Genomic DNA, 26,568 nt, shown 5'->3' on the forward strand with positions numbered 1-26,568 from the left:
CATCCTAGGGGAAACACTGCTGTGTGCGTTTTGTGCAACAGGTGGATGTGGTAGTCTACTGGTAGAGTAGAGAGAGAGAGCTAAGTAGCGTTGAAGTAGAGTAGAGCAGGGCAGAGAGATGGAAGCAAAATATATTAAACCTGGTGTTAATACAGCAGAACTGGAGAAAGGGGTGAAAAATAAATAGAGATGGGCATGGCTCAAGTAGGGCGCAAAATTATAGACGGAGAACGACTGACAAATTTTTCACTTCAAGCCCTGACACTGTCATTTTTGTGTAGGAATTAAGCTACAATACATGACATGTTGTTTTAATTAATAAATACAGTGTGAATAAAGATTACATAACATAAAAATAACTGCAGTCTGTTATTTGATAGCCGCTTAAATTAAACAATTTTTATAGGGCAAGTAAAAACTGACTTTGGGCAAGTAGATCTCTGACCAACTTGCCCGACTGGGCAAGTGGAAAAAAAAAACCTTAGCGTTGAACCCTGATATATAAACAAATGTAGCCTACAAGTAAAAAGAAATAAATAATAACTTTCACTGCTTAAAGATACTCAATAGCTCAGCTATCACTGGAAAACAAACCACTGCAGCAGCATATTGAGTGCCAGGTGGCCAGCGCGTGCCGTTATTGGGCGGCGCATGGACACTCACCCTCTTGCGATAGGACTTTGAACTTATCCCACAGTAGTGGTACCGTGAGGTACCGTGGTACTACGATACTCGAGGCATCTAGCATTGACGAGTGTGTATAAAATTTTCAACCAATGCAAAAACAGATTTTGTGGCAATCGAACCTACATTTTTTATTTTATGACCATCAGACTTTAGCTGTAAATTAACTCTTAGTAGCAGCAGATTACGAAATGTCAGGTTGCAAAAATACACTTTACAGATTTCCTAAAGTGATGTGATAACAGGTCTAAATGTTACCATTTACAAGTAGACAGTAAATATGACATTTCCGGTAAGATGATTGCTAGATGATTACAGCAATGTTCTGATTCATGTGAAAACATGTCAAACAAAGACGAGAACCTTAAAGACATTTGATAAGACTTAAAATCAAGGGTCTTCTAAGTTTTTCTGGCCAAGGACCCCTTACTTCAAGAGATACGGAGCAGAGACCCCCTGCTACATATACCGTATGAAATTCAAGTTGCACTTGAGGTAATTTTTGAACATTTTCGGGCTTGTGTGCAGTTATAGCATGTCTATGTGCGTTAAGGCCCAAACATACTCGGGTGGAACGTACGCGGAGCGGACTCCGCGGAGGTCCGCCCGGACTAAAAGCGGACGTCCACAAGCCCTGTGCGCTCAAAGCTCAGATTTTACGTCCGCGCGGACTCCGCTCCGCGCACCAGTGACTGCTCGTCAAGTATTTTTCACATCGCGGGGATTTTTCACAGACAATTTTACAGGAAACTACAATGCGGAAGTGCGCTCAACTATGAAAGCCCGAATGACTGCGGACATTCCTCGCGGAGTCCGCTCCACTTATAGTACACCTGAGTCTGTGAGCACCTTAAGCCAGCAGCAGCTGTAGCATGTCTATGTGGTTTCTTAGGTAGATGGTATGTCAAAGTCTCTTGCTCGAAAATGTACTAAGCGATCCATTGTGGCGCACAAGAGTGTCTGTGTACTTGGAATAATAATGCAGCTAACTGGCCAATACGTTTTGAAAGAATGTACATTTTTGCCAACTACTTCAGCCCGCCATTATGGATAAGTGCTGCCACCCATTTACAAACTTATGCATAATCTAGGGTAGGTACGCTTGAGTGACGCTGCCTGTGTGGCGTCACTGCACTTAGACCCACCCCTCGCTCCTCCGCTCCTCCACAGTTCTAGCCTTTCATCCATATGGTCACTTCTGGCCCCAAAAATCAAGATGGCGACAGCAAAAATGCCAAAATCAAGGTTTCAAAGCAGGAGTCCACAAACCAATGGGTGGCATCACGGTAGCTACATCTATTATTTTTACAGTCTATGGCTAGCTCACATGATTGCACAAGCATCCTTAGGTAACAGGAGAGGGAATCACCAGAGGCCCCACGATTCAACATTATCACGATACTTAAGTCACAAAACAATATTATTGTGATTTTAAACATGTTATGATACACTGCCTATTGCGATAACATATTGTGATAACATGTATTGCAATTTATTACCCTTTTACATCTGTAAATTATGTTTTAAAAGAAAACTTTGTCAACATCTGTTTTATCAAATAAGATAAAGTTTTCAGTCTGTTCATCTCACTTCAGCACTTCTTGTAGCAGCTAAATGTATCTAGTGGACTGAAAAGCAATTGATTTTATTATTCTAGAGGGCTACTAAAAGTTACCTTTGTATATGTAATATTAATAATTTATATAATAAAAAAGTCAATACTTGGTGTCTGTGCATCAATACGATTTTGCCACACAAAAATATTGCTATACTAGGCTGTATTGATTTCCCCCCCACCCCTTGTAACAGTTAGCGAACTACTTACATTAACGTTGAGTACTGTAAATTATTAGTATTATTTTTTAATGAATAGGTTGATTTATCTTTCCTGATATGACTGTAAAAATGAATTGCCCTTCTGGGACTAATAAAGTATTCTGAATCTGAATCTGTATGTTGGATTCATATTAATGTGCATTTTCAGACATATTTTAATTATATAATTTCTTAAAATTTTATTTGAATTAAATCATTTTAAGTAACTCTGAGGACCCTCTGGAGTTCGTGGACCTTCTGTTGAAACCCAGACTTTAAGTTCTGTTTTTTCTTAAATCTTACTTGCTCATGACTCTGAATTTGATTAGAGGTTACAGATAATGGATGGATGGATATCACTAGTCAGATTAAAAAAAAAAATATTTTGAACAGTTAATATTCAACTTCAAGAGCACCTCGTGTTTACCTGGAGTTTACCTGAGAGCACCCACTAATTTTTCTTCTTTTTATGGTTTCATAAAAAAAATATACTTTAAAAAGGTGGGGTTTGAATTTTATCAACCTAGGGGAGCACATCAACTAAGTAAATTGCTAAAATGAGGCTTTCACCTTACAGAGACACTGAAACACAGAGATGATTACTGTGCTGCACAGACAAAAAACAAACAAACAAACAAACAAACAAACAAACAATTTCCAAGTACAGTTGGTGCCCATCTGCCACCTTCACCTACAGTTTAACCTGCAACCCTGGCAGAAATTTGCTTGTCTTTTCATGCAGGCAAAACATCTGAGCAGCAAGCTCCCACCTTCTCTGCGTTCTGGTTAACAATATGCTGGCTGAAGCTCTCCAGTTGATCCGGTGTGGGGACAGAGTCTGGAGCGATGCCATAAGGCATGGAGCACAGGACATCACACAGGTCCTGGTCCTGCTCCAGCAGAACCTTCAGCTGCTGCTTCCGCTGAGTCTTCTCCTTCATTAGAGCCTCCACCTGTGTGCGGATGTTCTTCTCCTGCTGCAGCATGCTGATCCCATTCTCCTCCTGAACACACAGAGGAGATAACAACAAAGTCACTTTACAAAGGGTTTCTCAAGCTGTGCTGTAACAGTGCTTTTAACATTGAAGATGTTACAGTTGTTGTTACCTCAAACACAGGCAGTTGAAGCTCCAGGCAGAGTTTCTCCATTTCTGTCCTGCATATCTGAATGCTGTTTATGAGCCTCTTCTTCAGAGATTCCTCTTCTTTGATCATCATATCTAGTAAGTTCTGATGGACACATAAAAAATAAATCAGTATTCCATATATTTGTGGGTATTGAAATTCTTACCAGTATCCAGCTACTAGGTTGCAACCATATATCTAGTTTCAGCCATGTTGTTAATCTATTATTCATTATATATATACTGGTCCCTGCTACAGACACAGGTGTTAAAAAAATGCTGCTTTATTAGTACCAGTCCTTATTAATATACACTACTTATGTCTGCAAACACAGCAGGAAGTAAGCACAAAGCACGTCAACTGAGGTATACATGACATGTTAATTGCTGCATAACATTATTACATCCTTTTATCTTGCAGTTTTTCCTTCAACAATTTGTGGAACTTCCTCATTGTCTCACTGCTGCCTCAAGTGAAAATAATAAAGTTTGGTATTAGCGTTATTCATCTAGCATTGGCTTGTAAATGCAACAGTAATAATTTGAATAGAAATAGCCTGCTGTGGCTGTAGTAATAAAAAGACAAACTTAATGCACCTGAGGTTAACTGATGATTGATTAATCATCCACACATCACTTCACATTTGTGATGAATGAGCCATCACTCTGATTAGTCCTAATGCTGATAACAAGAAGGAAATGAAAGCCTGTAGTTGGAGGAAATAAAAAACAAAATAAAACAGGCCAGTCCAGCACCCGGACTCTTCTACTGTGAAGCAATGCTGTTGTGATGATGCGGTATGGGGTTTAGCATTGTCTTGCTGAAATATGCAAGGCCTTCCCTGAAAGACACGTCGTTTGGATGGGAGCATATGTTGCTCTAAAACCTCTATGTACTTTTCAGCATTGATAGTGCCTTTCCAGATGTGAAAGCTGCTCACGACATAGGCACTAATGCAACCCCATACCATCAGAGATGCAGGCTTTTGAAGCTTGCACTGATAACAAGCTGGATGGTCCCTCTCTTCCTTAGTCCGCAGGACACGGTGTTCGTGGTTTCCAAAAAGAACTTTGATTTATCTGACCACAGAACAGTTTTCCATTTTGCCTCAGACCATTTTAAATGAGCTTTGGCCCAGAGAAGATGGTGGTGTTTCTGGATAGTGTTCACATATGGTTTCTTCTTTGCATGATACAACTTTACCTTGCATTTGTTTTATTTCTAATGCAGTGCTGCCTGAGGGCCCGAAGATCTCAAGGATCCAATATTGACCTTCGGCCCTGTCCCTTGCGAACAGAGATTTCTCCAGATTCTCTGACTCTTTTGATGATATCATGTACTGTAGATGGTGGGATATTCAAAGTCTTATTTTTTGAAATTGTTCCACAATTTTTAGACAGTTTTTTGCAGGGTGGTGAACCTCTGCCCATCTTTACTTCTGAGAGAATCTGCCTCTCTGAAATACTACCTTTAAACCCTGTCATGTTACTGACCTTCACTTTAGTTGCTCTTTTATCTCAGACAAGTGTTAAGGTGTTACATTACTGTTTTTAGGTTTCTTGACATGTTTCGGCAGAAACTTCAGTTTTGACAAAACTGACAGGATGGTCATCCTCCCTAACATCAGCTGATAAAGACGCGTCACAACCACCACCAAGTGACACTTCTGAGGAAGGCGGAAGTTTCCGCCAAAACATGTCAAGAAGCCTTAAAAAGGTATGTAACACCTTAACACACGTCTGAGACACGTCTTTAGGCTAATTGTAAATGTTTTCATTCTATATTTATGTTTCTTGACTTTGCAGTAATGGCTTTATGTTTTGTTTTATTTTCTCTTACTATATTAACTGCCAGGGTCCCACACATTTCATGGACAAAATTTCCATTAAATTTTTTTTTTTGCAAAACTAGACTTAAACTCTATTGGAACATAATTTCAGCTGGTGGGCATACATAAAGGGTGAGATGGAAAGCTGGGAGAAAGTGAACACATGTAGGCATATGTGATGATAAACAAAACGTCACACAGCGACGCATATTAGAGGTACGTTACATTGACAGCTACAGAAAATAAACTTGCTGTTATGTTACATTACATGGAAGGTTATTCACAAAAGGCTACTATAACAATTTCGTTACACACAACAAAATTCCATGACTTTTCCAAAACTGTCAATGATTTTACCAATCCCATTGCTTTTCCTGGCCTGGAATTGTGATTGTGAAATTCCATCACGTTTTTTTCCTTGGTTATCTATGACCTTGGGAACCCTGAAATTTTTATGCATAAAAACACCAAAACACATTCGTTGTATTAGGTGAAAACTACTTGCCAATAAACCAGAGGCCATATTCACAAACAGGCATTCAATTCAATAGCCCCAGTTTTTGATGTTTGTACACCATGTTATGTTTTCTCTTATAAGGTATGAATTTTTTTCTCCTTTTGTCCTCGGTGATCTAATGTATTCACTATCACGTTTTTCTTCCTTTCCTTTCTTCTAACGTTTTTACTACTTTGTAAAATCAACCTGCCAAGGGACTACGGATGAAAATTAGCCAGGGGCTATAATCCGGCATATTTACATGCAAATGTTCATTAATGTGCACTGTCCCTTCTAACTTAAATAAATAAATAAATAAATAAATAAAACATTCTGAGAATACTCCCAGAGCTTCTCAGCCAAACAAAAAAAAGGCTACTGTAGACACATGCTGCTGATGTCTCTCACCTTTATGTGGTTCTTGACAACATTAGTTCTCTGCAGTCTCTGATCCTCGGGGATACCGATTTCCTCCCAGATGTCCTTCAGGTGGCACAGGGCTTTATTCAGGCATGACACAGCCTCTGCTGCCAGCACCTCGCTACAGGGACGACCACTACTCGGTTATCGATAAATCGTTTCAAAAGACATTTAATTTAAACCAAAGAGGACACAGAATTCACTCATCCAAACGAGTTAGCCGACATTGGCGTTAGCTAATGTTAGTGTAATCTGATCAATTTACTATCGAATTTAACTCATACATAACGTTATGTTAAATAAACTGACTTTATCGCTAAAAAAAAGTTTTAACCTTACCTCTTTCTCATCGTAAAATTCCTCTTTGTCGCGATTATTTCTGGATAGCTTCAAACAACCAAAATTCATAACAGAGAGGAGCGAAGCATCACCTCTCTGCCTGTTCTCAGTCCTGTCCGTTTGTACACAGTTCAAAATACGCAGTCAGCGGTGATCTGTTCTGTGATTGGCTCCTTCTGTTGCTACGAATGTTGTATGAAACCAATGCCGGCTGCCGGGAGCTTCGAGAAGCCCCTGACTGGGAGCTTCGGCAGTTAATTATGAATCAACCGCCCACCGCCGAAGAACTCGTGACTAAAAACAAACATTATGGTGTCATGGAAGGTGTGGCAATGTTCTGCAGCAGTTTGACACTTGATGTAACAACTGCGCTGTTGTTAATAATAGACTTAAAAATTCAGGGCAGACCTTATTTTTACAATCTATGCAGCAGACCAGTGGTGGAACAAGTATTTAGATCCTTTTACTGCAGTAAAATAATAATACCACACTGTGAAAATACTCTGCTTACTCGAAACCTTACATTCAAGTGTGCTTGTCATTTTACCGCTGTAGATGTTCAAGGATGTGCTCACCTTTATATACTGTTGGGTAGTTTAATCTACAGCAATGCATCATAATCTATAAAATCACTGCGTGGCTGTCCTGTGAGGACCATGTATTTTCCAACTGATCCAAGAGGGTTTTTAAGAGTTAATTAAGCTTAAGAAGGAAAATTTTCTCAACACATAAAGGAACACCTCATCTTTCAATTTATCACAAACATTCACCATCAACACATCTGGAGATACGTGGTTTTGTGTAGGAAGGGGGTAAAAACTGTAATCTGTACAGTAACTAAAATTGTCAGACAAATATAGTGTAGTAAAAGGTATATTTCCCTCTGAGATGTAATGGAGTGGAGTATCAAGTAACATTAGCTTAAAATGGAAATACTCAAGTAAAGTACCTAAAATCTATAGTTACAAACTTAGATTTCACCTCTGCAAAACTACAAATAAAGTAAAGAAGCAACAAGTGTGTTAAAAACATGTATTAGCTTTATACATCTTTACAGTGCCTTCATTGTCAGACACAGCAGAAGTGAACATTTTCCATCTGTTGACATCACTTTGCTCAAGGGAATACATGACAAGTGGCTGCAGGAATGTCTCAGTATCTGTCCATGATGATGTGGTGACAGGCTTCATACACGGTTGTCTAGCAATGCCTCAATGAGTCTTGAACTGTTTGTTATTGCAGTTGTTACCACAATGAATTTATAACCTGAAAACAGAAAAGAATAATGTTTATTAATATCATTTTGAACCTACTTCTTCTTCTTCTTGGTCTTCTGACACAAAGCAACAAGGGCATAAGTTACAAAAGAAATCCAGGTTGTTTTATGAAAAGGAATTCATGGCATTTGTACACTTCCAGTTTATCAATGTCTGTTGTTAGTGTAACCTAGTCTTTCGATCAGCTGTACAGGCTAAAATGAATTTTTAAAAAAAATGTATGAACGGCTGAACGGATCATATGCCTGCACTTTCATATCAAACTGATAAAGATGACTGTATATCATAACAGACTGATAAATCTGACCCTATTTCATATCAAACTGATAATGACAAACTGACTGTATATCATGTATAACTATATTTTAGCAGAATAACATTACTCAGATTCAAAACATCTTAAAACTAGCTAGAGAACAAGTTCTTTTTAATCATACAATTCTCTTGAAAATCAACACAAGCAAGTGAATTGAAGGCTAGCCTGTGAGCTAGTTAGCAGCCTCTTAGCTAAGCTAGCACACTGCCATACAGTCTCTCTGAAATCCACCGCAAAAGTTTGATTTTTTTTTAATGTACTCGAGGCAAATTCCAGACCGAAATATTACAGAGGGTAGGAGTTTTGCAGGCATATCAGATGTCACGGAGATTCCCATAGCAATGAATGGACTTCCGGTTGACTCATCTCCGCACATATACATAAGTGGAAATAAGGCGTTAGTCATGCATTGCAGTTTCCAGAACTGAGCCTACCACTGGATAAATGAGACTTGGATCATACTGCACAAGTTGTGAAAGAGTTTGTAATAAGATGTTTCAATATAGTTTTGCGGTTGTGAAAAACAGTTTTCTCCACAAATCCAGGATAACATGTTGTGACTAACTGAATTCCAAATGATCATTTCCTTTAAAGCCCAGCCACGCTGTACACATTCTTCACAGCTACTGAATGTAAGTAGGTTTAATTTTTTTTTGTCTTACACAAATACATAAGGGTGTAAAACCTAGTTTTGAATAACTATTGTTGCTGAAAGTAACATGAGATGTTTTCTTCCTTTGGATGTTGGGTGATTTCCAGGAGTTATGGCACCAAAACAGTACTGGTGAATATCAGTGAAAGTGCATGAATGTTATTCTCCTGTAACATCAGCATCCAGCCCATGTTTACCTCTCTCTCTGCCGAGGAACCGCAGGGCTGAAATCTCAGAAAAGGTGCAGCCACCGAGGAACATGACGAGGATGATGCGCTGAGCATCGTTCCTGACTTTTAAATCAGCTCCATTGCTGCCTAATGAGACACAAAACTTCAAGCATTAATCTATTCAAAACATTTAGAATATAACACACTTCCGCGTGACTAGCGTACCCTGAGCTAACTCAGCATGCGGTGTATATGAGCTCCGCTTAAGCAGAGTTCAAATGCACGTGTGTGCCCAGGTATGCCCAGGCCAAGCATGAAAGTGTTTGTATTGGTGTGTTTTAAATTGTATGTGTATAGTGAAAATGCATGTTTGGGAAAACTGAATAAAAGAGATTTGGATCATACTGCAGGAGTTGTGTGAGAGTTTGTAAGAGGACATTTTGATATAATCCTGCTGTTGTTAATCATGGTTCCCATTTACTTCAACACATTTAGCATGTTCACCTTTTTTGGATTCTTTGTTTACTGTGGGTGCATGCGAGAAAACGTTTGTTTTCACAAAATTAAGGTAGCATGCTAACCCACCAGTAGTTCCCAACTGGTCGGTCGTGGTCCAAAGGTGGGTCGCGAGTCCATTCTGAATGGACAGCAAGTGACCTAAAAATGTGTCATGTTTGTAAAAAAACCACACTTAATTCTTTTATTAGTACAGTGAATTTCTGTCACAGAGCTTTTATTTTGAAGTGACATTTCCTGTTGTAGAGTGAGTGACTAACAGACAGCTACTTGAGAGAGACACAGCAAAGTAGCTTGAAGACACGCAAGCATGACACTGAATGTATTAAAGTGTTAGGACCTTGAATAAATGACTAAGGAGACATCTGGACCCTGTGACTGGACCAGTTGGGATCCACTGCTTTAAACCAGCGATTCTCAAACAATTGGCAGTGGCACACTAGTGGGTGAGTGCCATCCAGTGAGTAGTGGTTAGATTAAATAAAAAATCAATTTTTTTTGTAATTTACAAAGCTAGTTATTTTTATATCTATATGTGCTCATAAATAAAAATACATAATTTCACTGACCAGTCACATTTGAATATCATCACGCCAATCATGACACATTATCAGGTAGAAACAAACCATTCTACTGTTAGCTCACTAACATTCCCTCAGATGAAGTGTGGCAAAAAGAGCCTGTTTTTGAAACGGTAAAGTAATGTGGGAGACAAGCCTGCGCCAGTTAAAGTTCCACAGTGTGTGATGAAGGAGTGTGACCCTGAATACATGAAATTTGGATCCATAATGGCAGTTAGTGATGCTGAACTGTAAGCACACTGTGTGTTCAATGTAGTGAAATCCTGTCAAACGTGGCACTAAAACCATCGAAGCTCCAGAGACACTTAAATACAACACAACATTAACAGCTGACAGTGGCATATCATGTATTTACAGGCCAGTTTATTTTTTCTTCTTTTTTTGATCATGTTATTTGGGGAGGCGGCCCTTGGAAAGTATTGAACAATCAGAAGTGGGCCTTAAGTTATAAAGGTTGAGAGCCCCTGTGTAAGTGACCCACAATGTGCGGAGGTTGTCAGATGTGGGCGCTGTAACCTGTGTCATAATACCTGGGCGAAGTGCCCGGAAGCTTTATGTACCTCCTTACCTCTTTTCCTCTTTTGGCTCCTCGCAGTAATGGTGATCCTCCAGAAAAGCTGTCAGTTAACATTTATTTGTGCCTTTGTTGAAATTTGTCTTTGTTGTTTCATTGTTTGTTAAATCTCTTGATTAATTGGTGTTTAATTTTGTGTCGGGTAGTGATAGTGCCCGAAATGGCAGATTGACAGGAGGAAAAGAGGACGCTAGATAAAGTTTGCACCCTTGGTGAGCAGAGCGAGGTGCGTTCATGATTTTTAACTCTTGATAAATGTATTATTAAAATCATTAAATAATGTTTGTAAAGTGACCAATTTGCTGCTATGTGGAGCATGTGTTTTATATTGTGTATTGATGCATGATGAACAGGATTTAATTGACTGTATTCGTCTTTTTAGTTTCACGGTGTAAATGGTGAGGACGGAGAATAAAAATCCACTGTTGCACCCGTAAAGGAGACTCTCTGCGTGTTTCATAAAGCCAAGGGCAGCTACAGTGAAACTCGACTCTACAATCGAGACCTCCACTACGCTGATCGGGGATCTCTTTGCCGACAGCAGGCTGCCGGCAAAGAGATCCCCGATCCTCCACGCCGACCCACACGTGCCACAGTTACTGTAGGTACCACTAAGAGATTTGCATCGGGTGGCGCTGTCCCTTTTTTCTCTGCATTTAAAAGAAAAAAAGGGAAGGGAAAACAAACTTAAAGTCGGTGTGAAAGGAACTGATACAAGGTCTCATTTCTTCAAATTCATTTCGTTTTAATGACATGAAATGACTGCAAGGAGAAGTCAAAGGACTGTTGTGTTCTTATTTGTTTAAAAGTGTTTTATGAAATGTGTGATAATGACTGAGTCTTAATGTTAATTGTGATTGAGTGAAATATTGTGTCATGAAAGCAAAACTCTTGAACCTGAGCAAATATTCCTAAAAGAGTAAAACTGACTGACTAAATTTAAATGCTACTTTGTTCAGGGAAAAATCCTCTTGTTTTGTTTAACCTTCGTCGCCAAATTGTAAATGTCTGATGTGCGTGGTATTAAAACCTAAAAAAAAAAAAAAAAAAAAATCCATCCAAAGGGGTTAAATTAAAGCTACCATTCATTTATATCTAAATAGACATAAATCACCTTTAAAATTGTTAATGAGACAAATTTCATACAAACAAAATGTCAACACCTGCTGAAGAATCAGACAAACCCCAAGAGGCACAACATAGCAGATCCAGCTCCTGTGACAGAGCTTTAACAGAGAAAGGACTCAAATTGCGTGAACAGCAAGCAAAGAAAAATGAAAAGGAATTCAGCAAAGCTTACGACTCGTGGAAACAGACAGCAAAGGAGGTTCGAATGAGACTGAAAGCCTTTTGTTCATCTGATGATCTGGATAAAATGAAGACAGATATTAAACAAAAGAGTGCCTTAGTACAACGCCATTATGAACCCATTCGACGTAACCAAACTGCAACTACAGTTATTGTCAAGAGAATGGACGCATGCATCATATTAACAACTAAAATCTGCTAACTCATCGACAAACGACAGGAAAATGTTGAACAACCCTTCAATGATCAACTGGAGAAGGAAAGAGTGAGAATGGTGTTAAACAAGGAGGAACATGGATCAGTTTTTGGAAATACAAATACTGAAACTGTTATCTCTGACAAGTCACAAGAATCCAGTAGTCAACTGAGCATTGCCTCCATGTCCTCAAGTAAACGTGCAGACGCAGAGGCAGAACTAGCAGTCAAACTAGAACAAGCAAAGGCTATACAAATAATGAATACTCAACAAGCAAAACTTGACAAATTAGAAAATGAATGGAAATTAAAGGAGACACAAATGCTAGTAGAGATCAAGCAGAAGGAGGCTGAAATGAAATTAAANCCTCTCCCAGTCAGTGAAAAAATGTTTTATTTAAAGAGTTATCTCGCTGGAGAAGCATGCAAGGCTGTTGAGGGATTTTTCTACCGTAACACAGAAGAAGCATATCGAGGTGCCTGGGCAGTGTTGGAAGACAGGTATGGAAATCCATTTATTGTTCAGAGAGCATTCAGAGATAAACTTACAAGGTGGCCAAAAATATCTGTAAACAATCCAACTGCGCTCAGAGAGTCTGCTGATTTCCTTCAGGGTTGTGTGGAAGCCATCCCTCATGTCAAAGGCTTAGCCATTATAAATGACTGTGAAGAAAATCAAAGGCTCTTAAAAAAACTGCCTGAACGTATGGTATACAGATGGAGTCGAATTGTTGTGGAAGAATTGGATAAATCTGGAGACTATCCAAGTTTTGCACGTTTTGCAGATTTTGTGAGAACAGAAGCCCGAATAGCATGCAACCCCATCGCTGCCCCTCTCCTGATGAATACAGCTGCTGAAGTGAGGGCTTCTACAAGAGCCAAGACTTTCAATACAAGTGCAAAGGTTAACAATCCTAATTCAGGAACATTTGAAACTTCAAACTCAACGCCAAAACTGCCTTGTGTTGTGTGTAAGGACGAATTTCATGGTGTCATTCGGTGTCCAACCTTTGCAGCCAAAAATTTCATGGTGTCATTCGGTGTCCAACCTTTGCAGCCAAAACCGCTGATGAGAAAAGGGCCATCATTCATGAAAACCATCTCTGCTTTGGTTGCTTAAGAAAGGGACATGTTACAAAGGACTGTAAGAGGCGCCACACCTGTAACATATGTGGCCGACGTCATCCAACCTGCTTACACATAGAAAGAGACCAAAATCCTGGAAGATCAAGCAGTGATTCTGAAGCCACGGGAAATCAGTCAGACACAGCTATTCACAAGGTTATGGTTCATGCCTTGACACACAATGTTTCTGCCACTTCTAGTATCGTTCCTGTTTTTGTGTCATCAGTAACCGAGCCTCAGAGGGAAATTCTCACCTATGCACTACTTGATACTCAAAGTGACTCAACCTTTATTTTGGAGGATTTAGTAACTGAAATCGCTGTGGATGTTCAACCTGTACAACTTAAGCTCAGCACTATGACAGCCGCTAATACAGTCATAGCAAGTAAAACCGCATGTGGTCTACAAGTTTGTGGATTCAACTCTGATATGTATGTCCAATTGAAGCAAGCCTACACAAGAGACTTTATCCCAGTTGATAAGTCCCATATTCCCACCAAAGCTACAGCGCAGCAGTGGCCTCATTTAAAACACCTTGCAGCTGAGTTACCACCACTACAGGACTGTGAAGTTGGATTATTAATTGGTTACAACTGTCCATCAGCACTGGCGCCTTTGGAGGTCATCACAGGTGGCGAAAACGAACCATTTGCACAAAGAACCACACTTGGATGGAGCATTATAGGATCAACAAATCCTCATTTGGATAGACAAGGAAACCAACGTTTTGTGCATCGTATTACAGTGAAGGAAACGCCACCAGCCACCAACATGTTGAAAGTTCTTGAATCTGACTTCATTGAAAGGAGCTGTGAGGACAAGTATGTGTCTCAGGATGATGTCCAATTTATTCAGTTCCTCAGTAATAATATCCAACAGAAAGCAGATGGACATTATGAGATGCCCCTTCCCTTCAAGGGTGATAGTCCACCATTATTGCCATACAACAGGAAGCTGGCTGCTGTTCGACTCCAACATCTTAAGAAAAAGTTAAAGAACAATAAGCAGTATTACGACCACTACACAGCTTTTATGAAAGAAATTATCAGCAAAGGTGATGCAGAGCTTGCTCCTCCTGCTTCTCATGGAGAGACTGTGTGGTACATCCCTCATCATGGGGTGTACCACCCCAGAAAGCCGGGCAAATTGAGGGTCGTTTTTGATTGCTCGGCAAAGTATCGTGGTATTGCTCTTAACGACACTCTTCTGACTGGCCCAGACCTAATAAACTCATTAGTTGGAGTTTTGTGTCGGTTTAGAAAGGATGCAGTTGCTGTGGTCTGTGACATTGAAAAGATGTTCCACCAATTCAGTGTGTCACCTGAAGGGCGTAACTACTTGAGGTTTCTATGGTGGGAGGATGGGCAGTTGGAGAGGGAGCCTCAAGAATACAGAATGACTGTCCATCTCTTTGGTGCTGCCTCTTCCCCCGGATGTGCCAATTTTGGTTTGAAGTACCTAGCACAACAACACAAAACGGACTACCTTGCAGCATCAGCCTTCCTGGAAAGGAGCTTTTATGTGGACGATGGGCTTATCAGTGTACCTTCAGCCAAGGAAGCCGAGGAACTGATTGTCGAAGCACAGGAGGTGTGTAAACGTGCAGGGCTACGCCTTCATAAATTTGATTCAAACCAAAGGGAAGTGCTCTCCTGCTTAGCCACCTCAGAAAGAGCCTCAACCACTGACTCAGTCAACTTCAATCCCAATGCGACCCCAGAAGGACAAGTACTCGGCATTCAGTGGTCAGTGAGTAATGACACCTTGAGCTTTAATATCAATGCCAAGGACTTTCCCCCAACTCGTCGTGGTGTTCTGTCAGCTGTTGCCTCTTTGTACGACCCACTTGGTTTTGTTGCTCCATTCACTCTAACTGGGAATTGGATGGGACGATTCACTTCCCGAAAACTTGTGTCCACGGTGGGAGGAGTGGAAGAATGGTCTTCAGAGATTGAAGGAAGTTATCATACCTAGATGCTACTGCCCTCAAGACTTTGGTAACATCAGCAGGGTGGAATTGCACCACTTTTCAGATGCCAGTAATACAGGATATGGAGCCTGCTCCTACCTAAGATACAAGAATGACAACAATGAAGTTCACTGCAGTCTTGTCATGGCTAAGGCAAGGGTCGCACCTACTAAAGTTACAAGTGTTCCAAGACTGGAACTCTCTGCAGCAGTCACATTGGTCAGGATGAGTGTGATGCTGAAGAATGAGCTTGAGATGAAAATCACTGAAGAATTTTTCTGGACTGACTCTCAAGTGCTGCTGGCGTACATCAACAATGAGGCTCGAAGGTTTCATGTGTTCGTCGCAAATCGGGTTCAACTAATTAGAGAAAACACAAACCCCAGTCAGTGGCACTATGTTGACACAGCACAGAATCCAGCCGACCACGCTTCCAGGGGCCTTCGGGTGGTAGACATCTCCTCAACCAACTGGCTGTCAGGACCCAAGTTTTTGTGGCAACCTGAAGTGCTCTCTATATCCGACCCTCCTACAGAGCTGCTAGTTGGTGATCCTGAAGTCAAGGCAACTCAGGTGTTTACCACCAATGTCAATGAGGGTGAGGATATTCTAAGCCGACTGAAGCGGTTTTCCAACTGGAGAACGCTTGTCAAGGTGGTTGCAAGAATTAAAAGACTGGGGTCCCAGAAGAAACATCCTGGAGACCTTTTGACAGTCAAGGAACGTAATGAAGCAGCTGAGGTGGTTATTAAACTGGTTCAAGAGCAGGCTTTCCCTCGAGAACTTAAGTTGCTTCAAGAAGGTTCTCAAGGCAACAGTCTCCTGAGCTCAAGTCCCCTTTTTTGTCTCAACCCCATTTTGGAAGGAGGACTACTCCGTGTTGGTGGAAGACTGAGACGGTCAAGCCTGAGTTATGATGTCAAGCATCCAGTTATTCTTCCTAAAAACGACCACATTACTCAGTTGGTTCTGTCTCATTATCATGTTCAGATCTGTCACCAAGGCCGGAGTCAAACTTTAATCGAAGTTAGAGCAAATGGGTTTTGGGCCATTGGTGGGAGCAAAGCTGTTGCCAAGTTAATACATAAATGTGTGCCATGTCGCAAGCTCAGACGACCTGCTGAGGAGCAATAAATGTCCCAGCTGCCCAGAGAACGTGTTGAAGTCTCAGCTCCTTTCTCGTTCTGCGGAATGGATTGTTTTGGCCCATTTGTTGTCAAACGAGGCCGCAAGGAGTGCAAGAGGTATGGGCTCATCTTCACCTGCCTGGCCTCTCGGGCTGTGCATCTCGAAATGTTGGAAGACTTATCCACAGACTCCTTCATTAATGCTGTGAGGTGCTTTATCAGCCTCAGAGGGGCTGTCCTGCAGCTCCGTTGTGACCAAGGCACAAATTTTGTAGGAGCCAAAAATGAATTCCAGGAAGCGCTCAAGCAATGTGATATCAAGGCTCTGGAAGCTTTCCTGACAGACAAGCAGTGTGAGTTCGTTTTCAACGCCCCTTCAGTAAGTCACACGGGTGGTGTATGGGAGCGACAAATTCGGACCATGCGTAATGTACTGAACATGACTGTTGCTCAGAGTCAGGGCAGGCTAGATGACTCCTCCCTTAGAACATTGCTCTATGAAGCTATGGCTATTGTTAATAGCCGGCCATTGAATGTTGATGGTATCAATGACCCCATGTCACCTGAACCTTTGACTCCAAACCATCTCATCTTGATGAAGTCTAAGGTCGCGTCACCACCACCTGGGAAGTTTGTGAAAGGAGATGTGTATGCTGTAAAAAGGTGGCATAGAGTTCAATACCTGATCGAACAATTCTGGAGCCGGTGGAAGAAGGAATACCTGCTGAACTTGACCATTCGTCAAAGGTGGCACGCAATCCGGCGAAACATGAAAGTGGATGACATTGTCATCATTAAGGAGGACACGCTCCCGAGACAACATTGGCAACTTGGAAGAGTGGTCGAAACTGTAGAGGGAACTGACGGCCTTGTCCGCAGGGTTAAGGTACAAGTTGGAGACCGAAGACTAACAAACAAAGCAGGCAATTGCTCCAAGTCCTCTATCATTGAACGTCCCATTCAGAAGCTTGTGCTCCTCATTGAAAGCAAGTAATTTGCTGTCAGTTACACATTCACATCAGACATCTTAAGGTTGAATCTGCCTATGTATGTATGTGTGTAAATTGCTTATGATTTTATATACAATCATTTGTTGATTGGAAATCGTGTATAATTATGAATTGTTTGACCTCTGATGAGCTGGTCCATTATGACACGATTTGGTGGGAGTGTAAGTGACCCACAATGTGCGGAGGTTGTCAGATGTGGGCGCTGTAACCTGTGTCATAATACCTGGGCGAAGTGCCCGGAAGCTTTATGTACCTCCTTACCTCTTTTCCTCTTTTGGCTCCTCGCAGTAATGGTGATCTTCCAGAAAAGCTGTCAGTTAACATTTATTTGTGCCTTTGTTGAAATTTGTCTTTGTTGTTTCATTGTTTGTTAAATCTCTTGATTAATTGGTGTTTAATTTTGTGTCGGGTAGTGATAGTGCCCGAAATGGCAGATTGACAGGAGGAAAAGAGGACGCTAGATAAAGTTTGCACCCTTGGTGAGCAGAGCGAGGTGCGTTCATGATTTTTAACTCTTGATAAATATATTATTAAAATCATTAAATAATGTTTGTAAAGTGACCAATTTGTTTAGCTGCTATGTGGAGCATGTGTTTTATATTGTGTATTGATGCATGATGAACAGGATTTAATTGACTGTATTCGTCTTTTTAGTTTCACAGTCTTGCAGAAATTCACAGCAGGATTGTGCGGCTTTTGTGGCCACTTAAGCTGCATACAAAAGACAAGAACAAACTGTGTTATACTTAAAGCACCAACAAAGGGTATGGTATGGCCATCCTTTTGTAATCCAGCGTGTATTAAGAGACAAACTGAATAAATGGCCAAAGACTGACTCAATTCATTCAGTGATTTTCTGTCAGCCTGCAGCAACACCGTGCCACACATCAAGGGGCTCCAGGTGCCAAATGACTGAGGAAAATCAAAAGATGCTCCAGAGGTTCCCTGGCTGACCTCTCACCGGAATCAACACGATACAAAGCAGCTGCAACAAACAGAGGAATACCCCAGTTTCAAGGAGTTTGCTGATGTTGTGGCCAAAGAAGCAGATATTGGATGCAATCCTGTGACATTGTTTCATGCTTTGAAACATGTTGAAGAAAAGCCAACTAGAGACATAAAGTGCCCAAAAGCTAATGCATTCATCACAAACATGAAAGCATCACATAAATAACTACAGTTATGAAAACATACAGTGCTGTGGAGAACAGCTCAAAGAACTCAAGGGGATCAAAGAAAGCGAGCACCTCATTTCCATCTCCAAACCCAGTCCCATGCATGTTCTCTGGAGGAGATCACTCTATCCACAAATGCCAGAAGCTCGCCAGTAAACCCCTACAGGAAAAGAAAAGGTTCATATTGGACAACAACCTGTATTTTGGCTGTCTTAGGAGAGGACACGACTCCAGGGACTACAAGAATAAAGCTACTTGTGGCATATGTATGAAACCTCAACCAACAGCACTTCATGAAGATTGTCCTGCTGCTACAAACACATCTTCTTCTCATGCTAAACAAGCAGAGGAAAACACATCCTCCCTGTCTTGCTGTGTTAACAGAAGTGATGGTAGGAGCACATCCATAATAGTGCCTATAGGGATGTCTTCAACCACCACCCCTGAAACAGAGACCTTAGTGTATGCCCTGTTAGATACACAGAGTAGCAACACTTTTGTAGACCAAGAGATATGTGAGAAGATGGGGGTGGGATCAGGGCCAGTCAAGTTGAAGCTTACCGCTTTGATGGGAAAAGATTCCTTTTTTCAGAGTCAGTGGTCTTAGAGTTAGAGGAATTTCTTCATAAAGCTTTGTCAACTTGCCACCTGCTTATACCAGAGATTTCATCCCACTTGAGCGTTCTCACATTCCTACTACTGAAACTGACAAAAGGTGGAAACATCTGAACAGAATAGCACAGAAAATACCACAGCTGATGGAGTGTGAAGTTGGACACCTCATAGACTATGACTGCCCCAAAGCCTTGGCTCCACAACAAGTCATCACAGGACATGACGATGACTTGTATGGCATCAAGACTGACCTGGGTTGAAGCGCTGTCAGCAGCTCACCACAGGTTGCAAGTCGACAGAAGTGACAGGTCTGTGCCATCATGTAGCTGACAAAGAAAGACCACTGACACCAGCCACTGTCATCAGAGCCCTTGAAGCTGACTTCAGAGATACTAATCCTGGGAAAAAGAGCATATCACATAATGATATACAGCTCATGCAGTTACTGAATGAAAGGATACACCAGAATGGGGATGGGCACCTAGAAATGCCTCCCCCCTTTAAGACACACCCACAACTGCCAAACAATAAGCGGCTGGCTCTTGTGTGGCTGAAGCAGCTGAAAGGGAAATCTGAGAAAAATCCCAAATTCAAGGATGACATATTAAGTTCATGGACGGTGACTGTCAGGATGGAGACACAGAGAGAACTGTCCCGAGAACATTTGGTATATTCCTTACCAAGGAATGTGGGTACGGTCAGTGTTCATATACCCAAGTGGTAACAGAAGACAAAGTGCATTGCTCTTTAGTCATAGGTAAGGCAAGGATTGCACCCACCAAAGTTGTAACCATACTGGAGTTAACAGCTGCAGTGGTCTCCTCAGCAGTCAGCAGTATGTTAAAGGAGGAGCTGGAGCTCAAAATCAACCAAGAATACTTTTGGACAGATTCATTAAAAATGAAGCCCAAAGAGTTCATATCTTCATTTCCGATCGAGTCCAAAGAATCAGAGAAACAACAGACCCAACACAATAGTACTATATCAAGACTGACCAAAACCCAGCGGATCACGCCTCCAACGGCCTCAAGATGCCAGAGTTGATTAGTTAAACTTGGCTTACTGGACCAAAATTCCTGTGGGAAAGAGGGATTGCGACACCAAAACGAACTCCACAGCTTTGGAGCTCCCACAGGTGGGAGATCCAGAAGGCAAAACGACACAAGCACTGCAAACAAATCTAGTTGAAGAGGACAGTTTATTGGGGAGATTTGAGCATTTTTTCAAGATGGCATACAGCATTGAATGTTGTTGCTCGGATCCAGAAACACAAATACTGAGTCATGGCAAACTGCCACAAAACCTTCAGTTGTTTCAGCTTGACCTAATTTTGCAATATAGTGTTCTCAGGGTGGGAAGTCATGAAAAAACTCAGCACCAAGGAAGAGGCCAGACCCTCAAAGAGCTCAGAGCAAATGGTTACTGGGTAGTTGGTGGTAGCAAAGTTGTGGTGAACTACATCAAACAATGCTTCACATGCAGGAGAGCTTGCAGACCAACAAGACACAAAAATGGCAGATCTCCCTGCTAGCTGTGTTGATCTCTCACCACCATTTTCCTTCTGTGGGATGGATTGTTTTGGACCCTTTCTCACTACGCAGGGTGGTAAAGAGTACAAAAGGTATGGGCTTATATTAAGCTGCTTATCCTTTAGAGCAATCCACATCGAAATGTTGGAAGTGCTAACAACTGACACATTCATCAATGCACTGCGATGTTTTACAGCAATCTGTGGAGCTGTAAGACAAATCAGGTCAGATCAAGGGACAAATTTTGTCCCTGAGAATATCACATGTCCCTGTTTGAGAGACATTTTTTACTGAAATTTAATTGAAATGCTTTTCATATTTTCTGTCATAATTTCATTAACATTAAAATTCATTGTCATTAAAAACTAATTAAAAATGTAAGAAATAGGTAGTTATGAAGGTAACTTTAATTTAAAAATTATTTAAAATACACCACCTTTAAAAAAATTGTTCAGTTAAAGAAAAATGCATTCTTCTTTATGTCACATGACTAGAGTTCAGGGGGGTCACACCGATGGCATTATGGGCTGAAGCAGTACGGCGGCAGAGAACGCCATCATGGCTACAGAACAGAGAGCCAACATGGTTGCAAAGGAAGTACACACAGCCCAAAATAATAATATTCTGCATGGTCCAAGAGGCGCACACATTTTCACAGTGTCTGCGGAGGATTCAAGGATGGAAATAGAACTTTAAAAGACATTTGTATGATGCATGGCCATTATTTCCTTGGACCGGTGTAGGTACACCGCTTCAATGTAAGAATGTTTAGAAGGGTCCAGTGTTTACTTAAGTCACTATGGGGTGAAGGGAATGGTCATAATCTGTACTCATGTTCACTTCTCCCATTGGAGTGAATGGATTGAAGGCTGCCACTGGTCTCCTAAAAGGGCAGGGCACTGGCAAAACCCAAATGACACAGATTCAGAAAATGTATTCAAAGTGGGCCGTTCGGTTTATTAACGGTCTTCGATGTCATCACTTCTTCATTATATCCTATTATACATTTGTGTGAAGTTCTGTCATAATTAGTGTATGAATTCTTGCGTTTTATGAGGTCACACTGACTTTGACCATTGAACCTTTGAACCAACAGATTCTGATCAGTTTATTCTTGAGTCCAAGTGGACATTTGTGCCAAAATTTAAGACAATTTCCTCAAGGTGTTCCTGAGAATAGGACGGATGGGCGACCCTAAAACGTAATTCCTCCAGCTAGGGCTATCGCTGGTGTGGAGGCATAAAAATGGGTTTGTTGGTTACATATCCTCAAATTACTGCAGAAAACTGACAGTCATCCAGGTACGTTAATGGACTTAATATTAATATCTCCTTGTAAACTTACCTGTAACAGCAAATTCATGCCCATTTAGCAGCCTGGCGACTTCTTCAAGCCCCGTCCAACCGTCTCGCTCCAACACCTGCACATGACCACACCAGAATAAAGTTTCATCATGACTCACGATCTTCTACACAGAGACGAAGTCAGATCTTGTGGAATACATGAATCCAACTGGTTTACTCACCTGCTCGATAAGTTTGCAGCTCAAAGGGACGTAGGCGCCGCTGAAGATGTAGGCCATGTCTCGTGGGACACGCAGGTCATACTCTGCATCTGACTTTGGCACCTTTGCGCAAAATACAATAACTGTTCAGTGTGGTAAAAATTAATCACCATTCTGGTATTCTGTGACTTGATGAAAATGACTTTTAGAGCTCAATAGTAAAGATGATTGATGATACCAGACTGAGTTTTCTGCTCAGGGCTCTGAAATTACTCTTCTTGGCTAGAGAAGAAAAGGCGTCCGTCAGTTTTCCTGAAGATGAACAACAAAATAAAAAAAGAGAAATGAGAAAATCTGTCCTTTAACATTTTTAAAATAACTCGACAGGTTTGTGCATATGGAGAGAGACAGCGCAGACTGTGATTATGAGGTTAAAAACACAAAATGAAGCCTGTTTTACCTGCAGTTTTGTCGTTAACTAGTTTGCCCACTTTGCTCTCCATAACGGTCAGCGTTTCTCCCTGCTGTTGCTCCACCAACAGCCCTAACTGTCTCAGGTTGGCAAATGTCAGCAGGTGGTCCACCCCATAGCTCTGATGAGGTCAAGCAGAGAAAATGTTCCACAATACCCATCTGTACTTACAATTGAAACTTTGAATTTGGAGGAAGAGTTCTCGAGGCTCACTACACACTAAAAATTGAGTTTTTCCTTATCATACTACATTTAGTCTTTGTGCACTTTTGAGTTACTGCCCCAAGAGAAAGAGTTCAAGTATCTCAGGGTCTTGTTTCCAAGTGAGTGTAGAATGGGGCGTGAGATGGGTCAACGATTTGGCATGGTGTTTGCAGTGATGTGGGCGCTGCACCGGACTGTTAAGGTGAAGACAGAGCTGAGCCGGAAGGCAAAGCTTCTGATTTACTGGTCCACAGCCGCCCCTGATGTGTCAGGAGGAGCTAGAGGGGTGGATCTGACTGAGAAGCTGAGGACACTATCTGCAGACAGCCTGTCAATCAATTATACCTAATTCTAACAAAAAACACAGAAAAGTCCAAGGCACTCTCTTTAAATCTATAAAATGCCTTTATTCACATGGCATTGTCACAGTGACATTAAAAACCAAACTCCGACGCGTTTCGGCATATAGCCTTCGTCAGGGAGTCAAACAGAGTTATGAGGAAACACCTTATTCTTTTGTAGTGGTGTTCCACCAATGAAAATCTTCCACCTGGTCCCAGTGACACAGAGAGAGTGTGGAAATCAGCCAACCCCTGTAGAGGGGGTGGCCTCTACAGGTGGACACAGAGAGGGTGTGGAAAACAGCCAACCTCTGTAAAGACCCACCTTAAAATAAGATAAAACTGAAGAAAAAGGGAAAAATCATCAGTATTGACAATCATCAGAGAAGTTAAAGGAACATGCAGCGATATATACAATAACAGTGGTTGTCCAAACAAACAAATATTGACAACTTAGAAAAAATAATGAACTCAGATAAACACTGTAAAATCTAGGTCTTCATTAAGGCAAAGGAAGGAAATCTATAAAACATTTATAGATTTGTCCACCTGTAGAGGCCACGCCCTCTACAGGGGTTGGCTGATGTCCACACTCTCTCTGTGTCACTGGGACCAGGTGGAAGATTTTCATTGGTGGAACACCACTACAAAAGAATAAGGTGTTTCCTCATAACTCTGTCTGACTCCCTGACGAAGGCTATATGCCGAACCGACGCGTGTCGGTATATAGCCTTAGTTTAGCCTTAGTTTGGTTTTGAATGTCACTGTGACAATGCCATGTGAATAAAGGCATTTTATAGATTAAAAGAGAGTGCCTTGGACTTTTCTGTGTTTTTTGTATGCATTTTGTGTCCCTGTCCAAAGAGCACCTCTAACCAAGGATGAGTCCACGAAGCGATCCTGTTTTGAACATTGTTTGATACCTAATTCTAAGCCTGTAGCCAGTTGAGATATAGAAAAATTCAGCCCCTGTATAGTTGTCACTAATGCTGAAATTAGAGACCAAAACCTTTTTTTTTTTTTTTTTTTTGTATCAGGCTGTAAACATGTTTATTTCAGCTGTAAAGTTGGACATTTTAACACAGAGATCTATGGGGACTGACTGGCTTCTGCAGCCAGCCTCAAGTGGTCATTCAAAGAACTGCGGTTTTTAGCACTCCTGTATTGGCTTCATTTATCACCCCTGGCGCTTGGTTGACACCAGTGGCTCTTTAACTGGGGTTAACATTAAAATGAGGAATTTTTTGCAAAACTTACTCAAACAGGAGCAAATGGCCTAGCGCATTACTGACTACTAATTTCAACTGAGGTTTAATTCATGTTTCATGCTCTAGTGAGTATTTACGGCACTCACCTGTATTTACTTATTACCTAAAATCTATTAACAGATTTCTGCATATGAATGAAGAATCTGAAGGCAACTGGACAAGATTTTGGTACTGGAAGCATACTGGTTTCCCTTTGTAGTCCAAGTCAAATCACGTTTGAGCAGGCTTTGGTTGCATGCAGGTAAACAGTCTGTGTGGAGAGTAAAAGAGGCGGAACGCATTGGCTGAGCTGAAATCTTTTATCTCAAGGGCTATCATCTGCTGGTCCTAACTTTTAATCAGCATTTTTCTATTTTATCTACGTTCAGATATCTGTTAATAGAGATTAGCTGAAATCACATCTGGACCTACAACAAAAAGTATCTATGTTCGTGTCTCTAGTTGCTAATCAGATTGTAAACAATGACCAGCGCACAATTGGCCCGGATATCTGTTATCTGGATATCCCCTGGGAACACAGGAATCCCAGAAATGGTGAAGTAATGAACCATTCTCAGACACGTTAAATCTTACCTGTAGATATTGTGCTTTTAATGAGCGGTAGTCTTTTGGCATAAGTCCTGTGAGAAAACACCATCAAACAGTTACTAATACAGTATAAAAATAATTTCAGCCTGTCTTACATATAAAATTACACAGAACAGAAAATTCAGTGAACCACTTCTGTATTTGCTCCCATTTTTCATAGGTTTCAATTGAAGATCTAAGACTTTTTTATGGACTTAAGAGATACATCTCTCTCAAATTTTGGTCACAAATATTTGGTAAAATCCATGTTAGTGAGAACTCCTCCTTACCACACCTCACAGGTGTGTCATATCAAGATGCTGATGAAACAGCATCATAACTACACAGGTGTGCCTTGGGGTGGTCACAATAGATGGACATTCTAAAATGTGCAGGTTTATCAAACAACACAAAGCCACAGATGGAGTGTGCCATTGGCAGGCGGACTGCAGGAATGTCCACCAAAGTTGTTGCCCATGAACTGAATGCTCATTTCACAACTGTAAGACGTCCCCTGTGAATTTGGCAGTACATTCAACTGCCCATGTGTAACCACACCAGCCCAGGACCTCCATAAGCATCTCAGGGAAGCTCAACTGCATGTTCGTCGTCCTCACCAGGGTCTTGACCGAGAGAGGGCAACTGCTGACCATTGATGGCATCTGGCACTATGGAAAAGTGTTCTCTACACAGGTGAATTCTGGTTTACAACTGTACTGGGCAGATGGCAGATGGTGTGTATAGCATTGTGTAGGCAAGCGGTTTGCTACGGCCAATGCTGTGAACAGAGTGTTCCATGGTGGCGGTGGGGTTATGGTATGGGCTGACATACGGACAACAAACACAGGTGCATTTCATTGATGGTAGTTTGTATGCACAGAGATACCATACATCCGCTGCCACGACCTCATGTTCCAGCATGATAATGCATAGCTACATGTTGCAAAGATCTGTACACAATTCTTAGAAGCTGAAAACATGTTGCATGGCCTGCATACTCACCAAACATGTTTTGTATCGGTGTGTATGACAATGTGTTCCGCTTTCTGCAAATATCCAGCAACTTTACACAGCCATTGAAGAGGAGTGGGCCAACAATCCACAGGCCACAATCAACAATGTGATCAATTGTATGTGAAGGAGATGTGTCGCACTGTGTGAGACAAATTATGTCACACCAGATACTGACTGTGACCAACAAATGCATTTCTGTAACGCTAGTCCTATGAAATCCTAATAAATATCTTTTCAAACTGCACATTTTAGAGTGCCCTTTTATTGTGACCATCCCAAGGCACACCTGTGTAGTAATGATGCTGTTTAATCTGCATCTTGATATGCCACACCTGTCAGGTGGATGGATTAT

The 26,568-nt window shown here is 41.2% G+C and overlaps 2 protein-coding genes across 5 annotated transcripts in view; both read right to left on the reverse strand.

The window, feature by feature from the left end:
• Positions 1 to 6,998, reverse strand: part of prc1b (protein regulator of cytokinesis 1b) — a 38,015-nt gene extending 31,017 nt beyond the window's left edge. For 2 of the 4 annotated variants that reach the window (XM_050041269.1, XM_050041250.1), the window contains exons 1-4: positions 6,708 to 6,994; positions 6,357 to 6,489; positions 3,607 to 3,729; positions 3,270 to 3,503 (exon numbers count right to left, since the gene is read on the reverse strand). In XM_050041269.1, the coding sequence (XP_049897226.1) occupies positions 3,270 to 3,503; positions 3,607 to 3,729; positions 6,357 to 6,489; positions 6,708 to 6,718 (501 nt within the window). In that variant the 5' untranslated portion in view covers positions 6,719 to 6,994. Of the gene's footprint in view, positions 1 to 3,269; positions 3,504 to 3,606; positions 3,730 to 6,356; positions 6,490 to 6,707 lie in introns of all 4 variants that reach the window. The other 2 variants (XM_050041242.1, XM_050041259.1) reach the window with 2 other exon arrangements.
• A 534-nt stretch (positions 6,999 to 7,532) lies between these two features.
• The window catches only part of vps33b (VPS33B late endosome and lysosome associated), a 46,496-nt gene continuing 27,460 nt past the window's right edge, over positions 7,533 to 26,568 (reverse strand). The window contains exons 13-19 of the mRNA XM_050049816.1: positions 25,209 to 25,255; positions 22,811 to 22,943; positions 22,589 to 22,662; positions 22,372 to 22,473; positions 22,191 to 22,266; positions 9,150 to 9,269; positions 7,533 to 7,973 (exon numbers count right to left, since the gene is read on the reverse strand). Of these exons, the coding sequence (XP_049905773.1) occupies positions 7,894 to 7,973; positions 9,150 to 9,269; positions 22,191 to 22,266; positions 22,372 to 22,473; positions 22,589 to 22,662; positions 22,811 to 22,943; positions 25,209 to 25,255 (632 nt within the window). The 3' untranslated portion in view covers positions 7,533 to 7,893. The remainder of the gene's footprint in view (positions 7,974 to 9,149; positions 9,270 to 22,190; positions 22,267 to 22,371; positions 22,474 to 22,588; positions 22,663 to 22,810; positions 22,944 to 25,208; positions 25,256 to 26,568) is intronic.

This window comes from Epinephelus moara, chromosome 1, assembly GCF_006386435.1.
Source record: "Epinephelus moara isolate mb chromosome 1, YSFRI_EMoa_1.0, whole genome shotgun sequence".
NCBI classification, from domain to species: Eukaryota; Metazoa; Chordata; class Actinopteri; order Perciformes; family Serranidae; genus Epinephelus; species Epinephelus moara.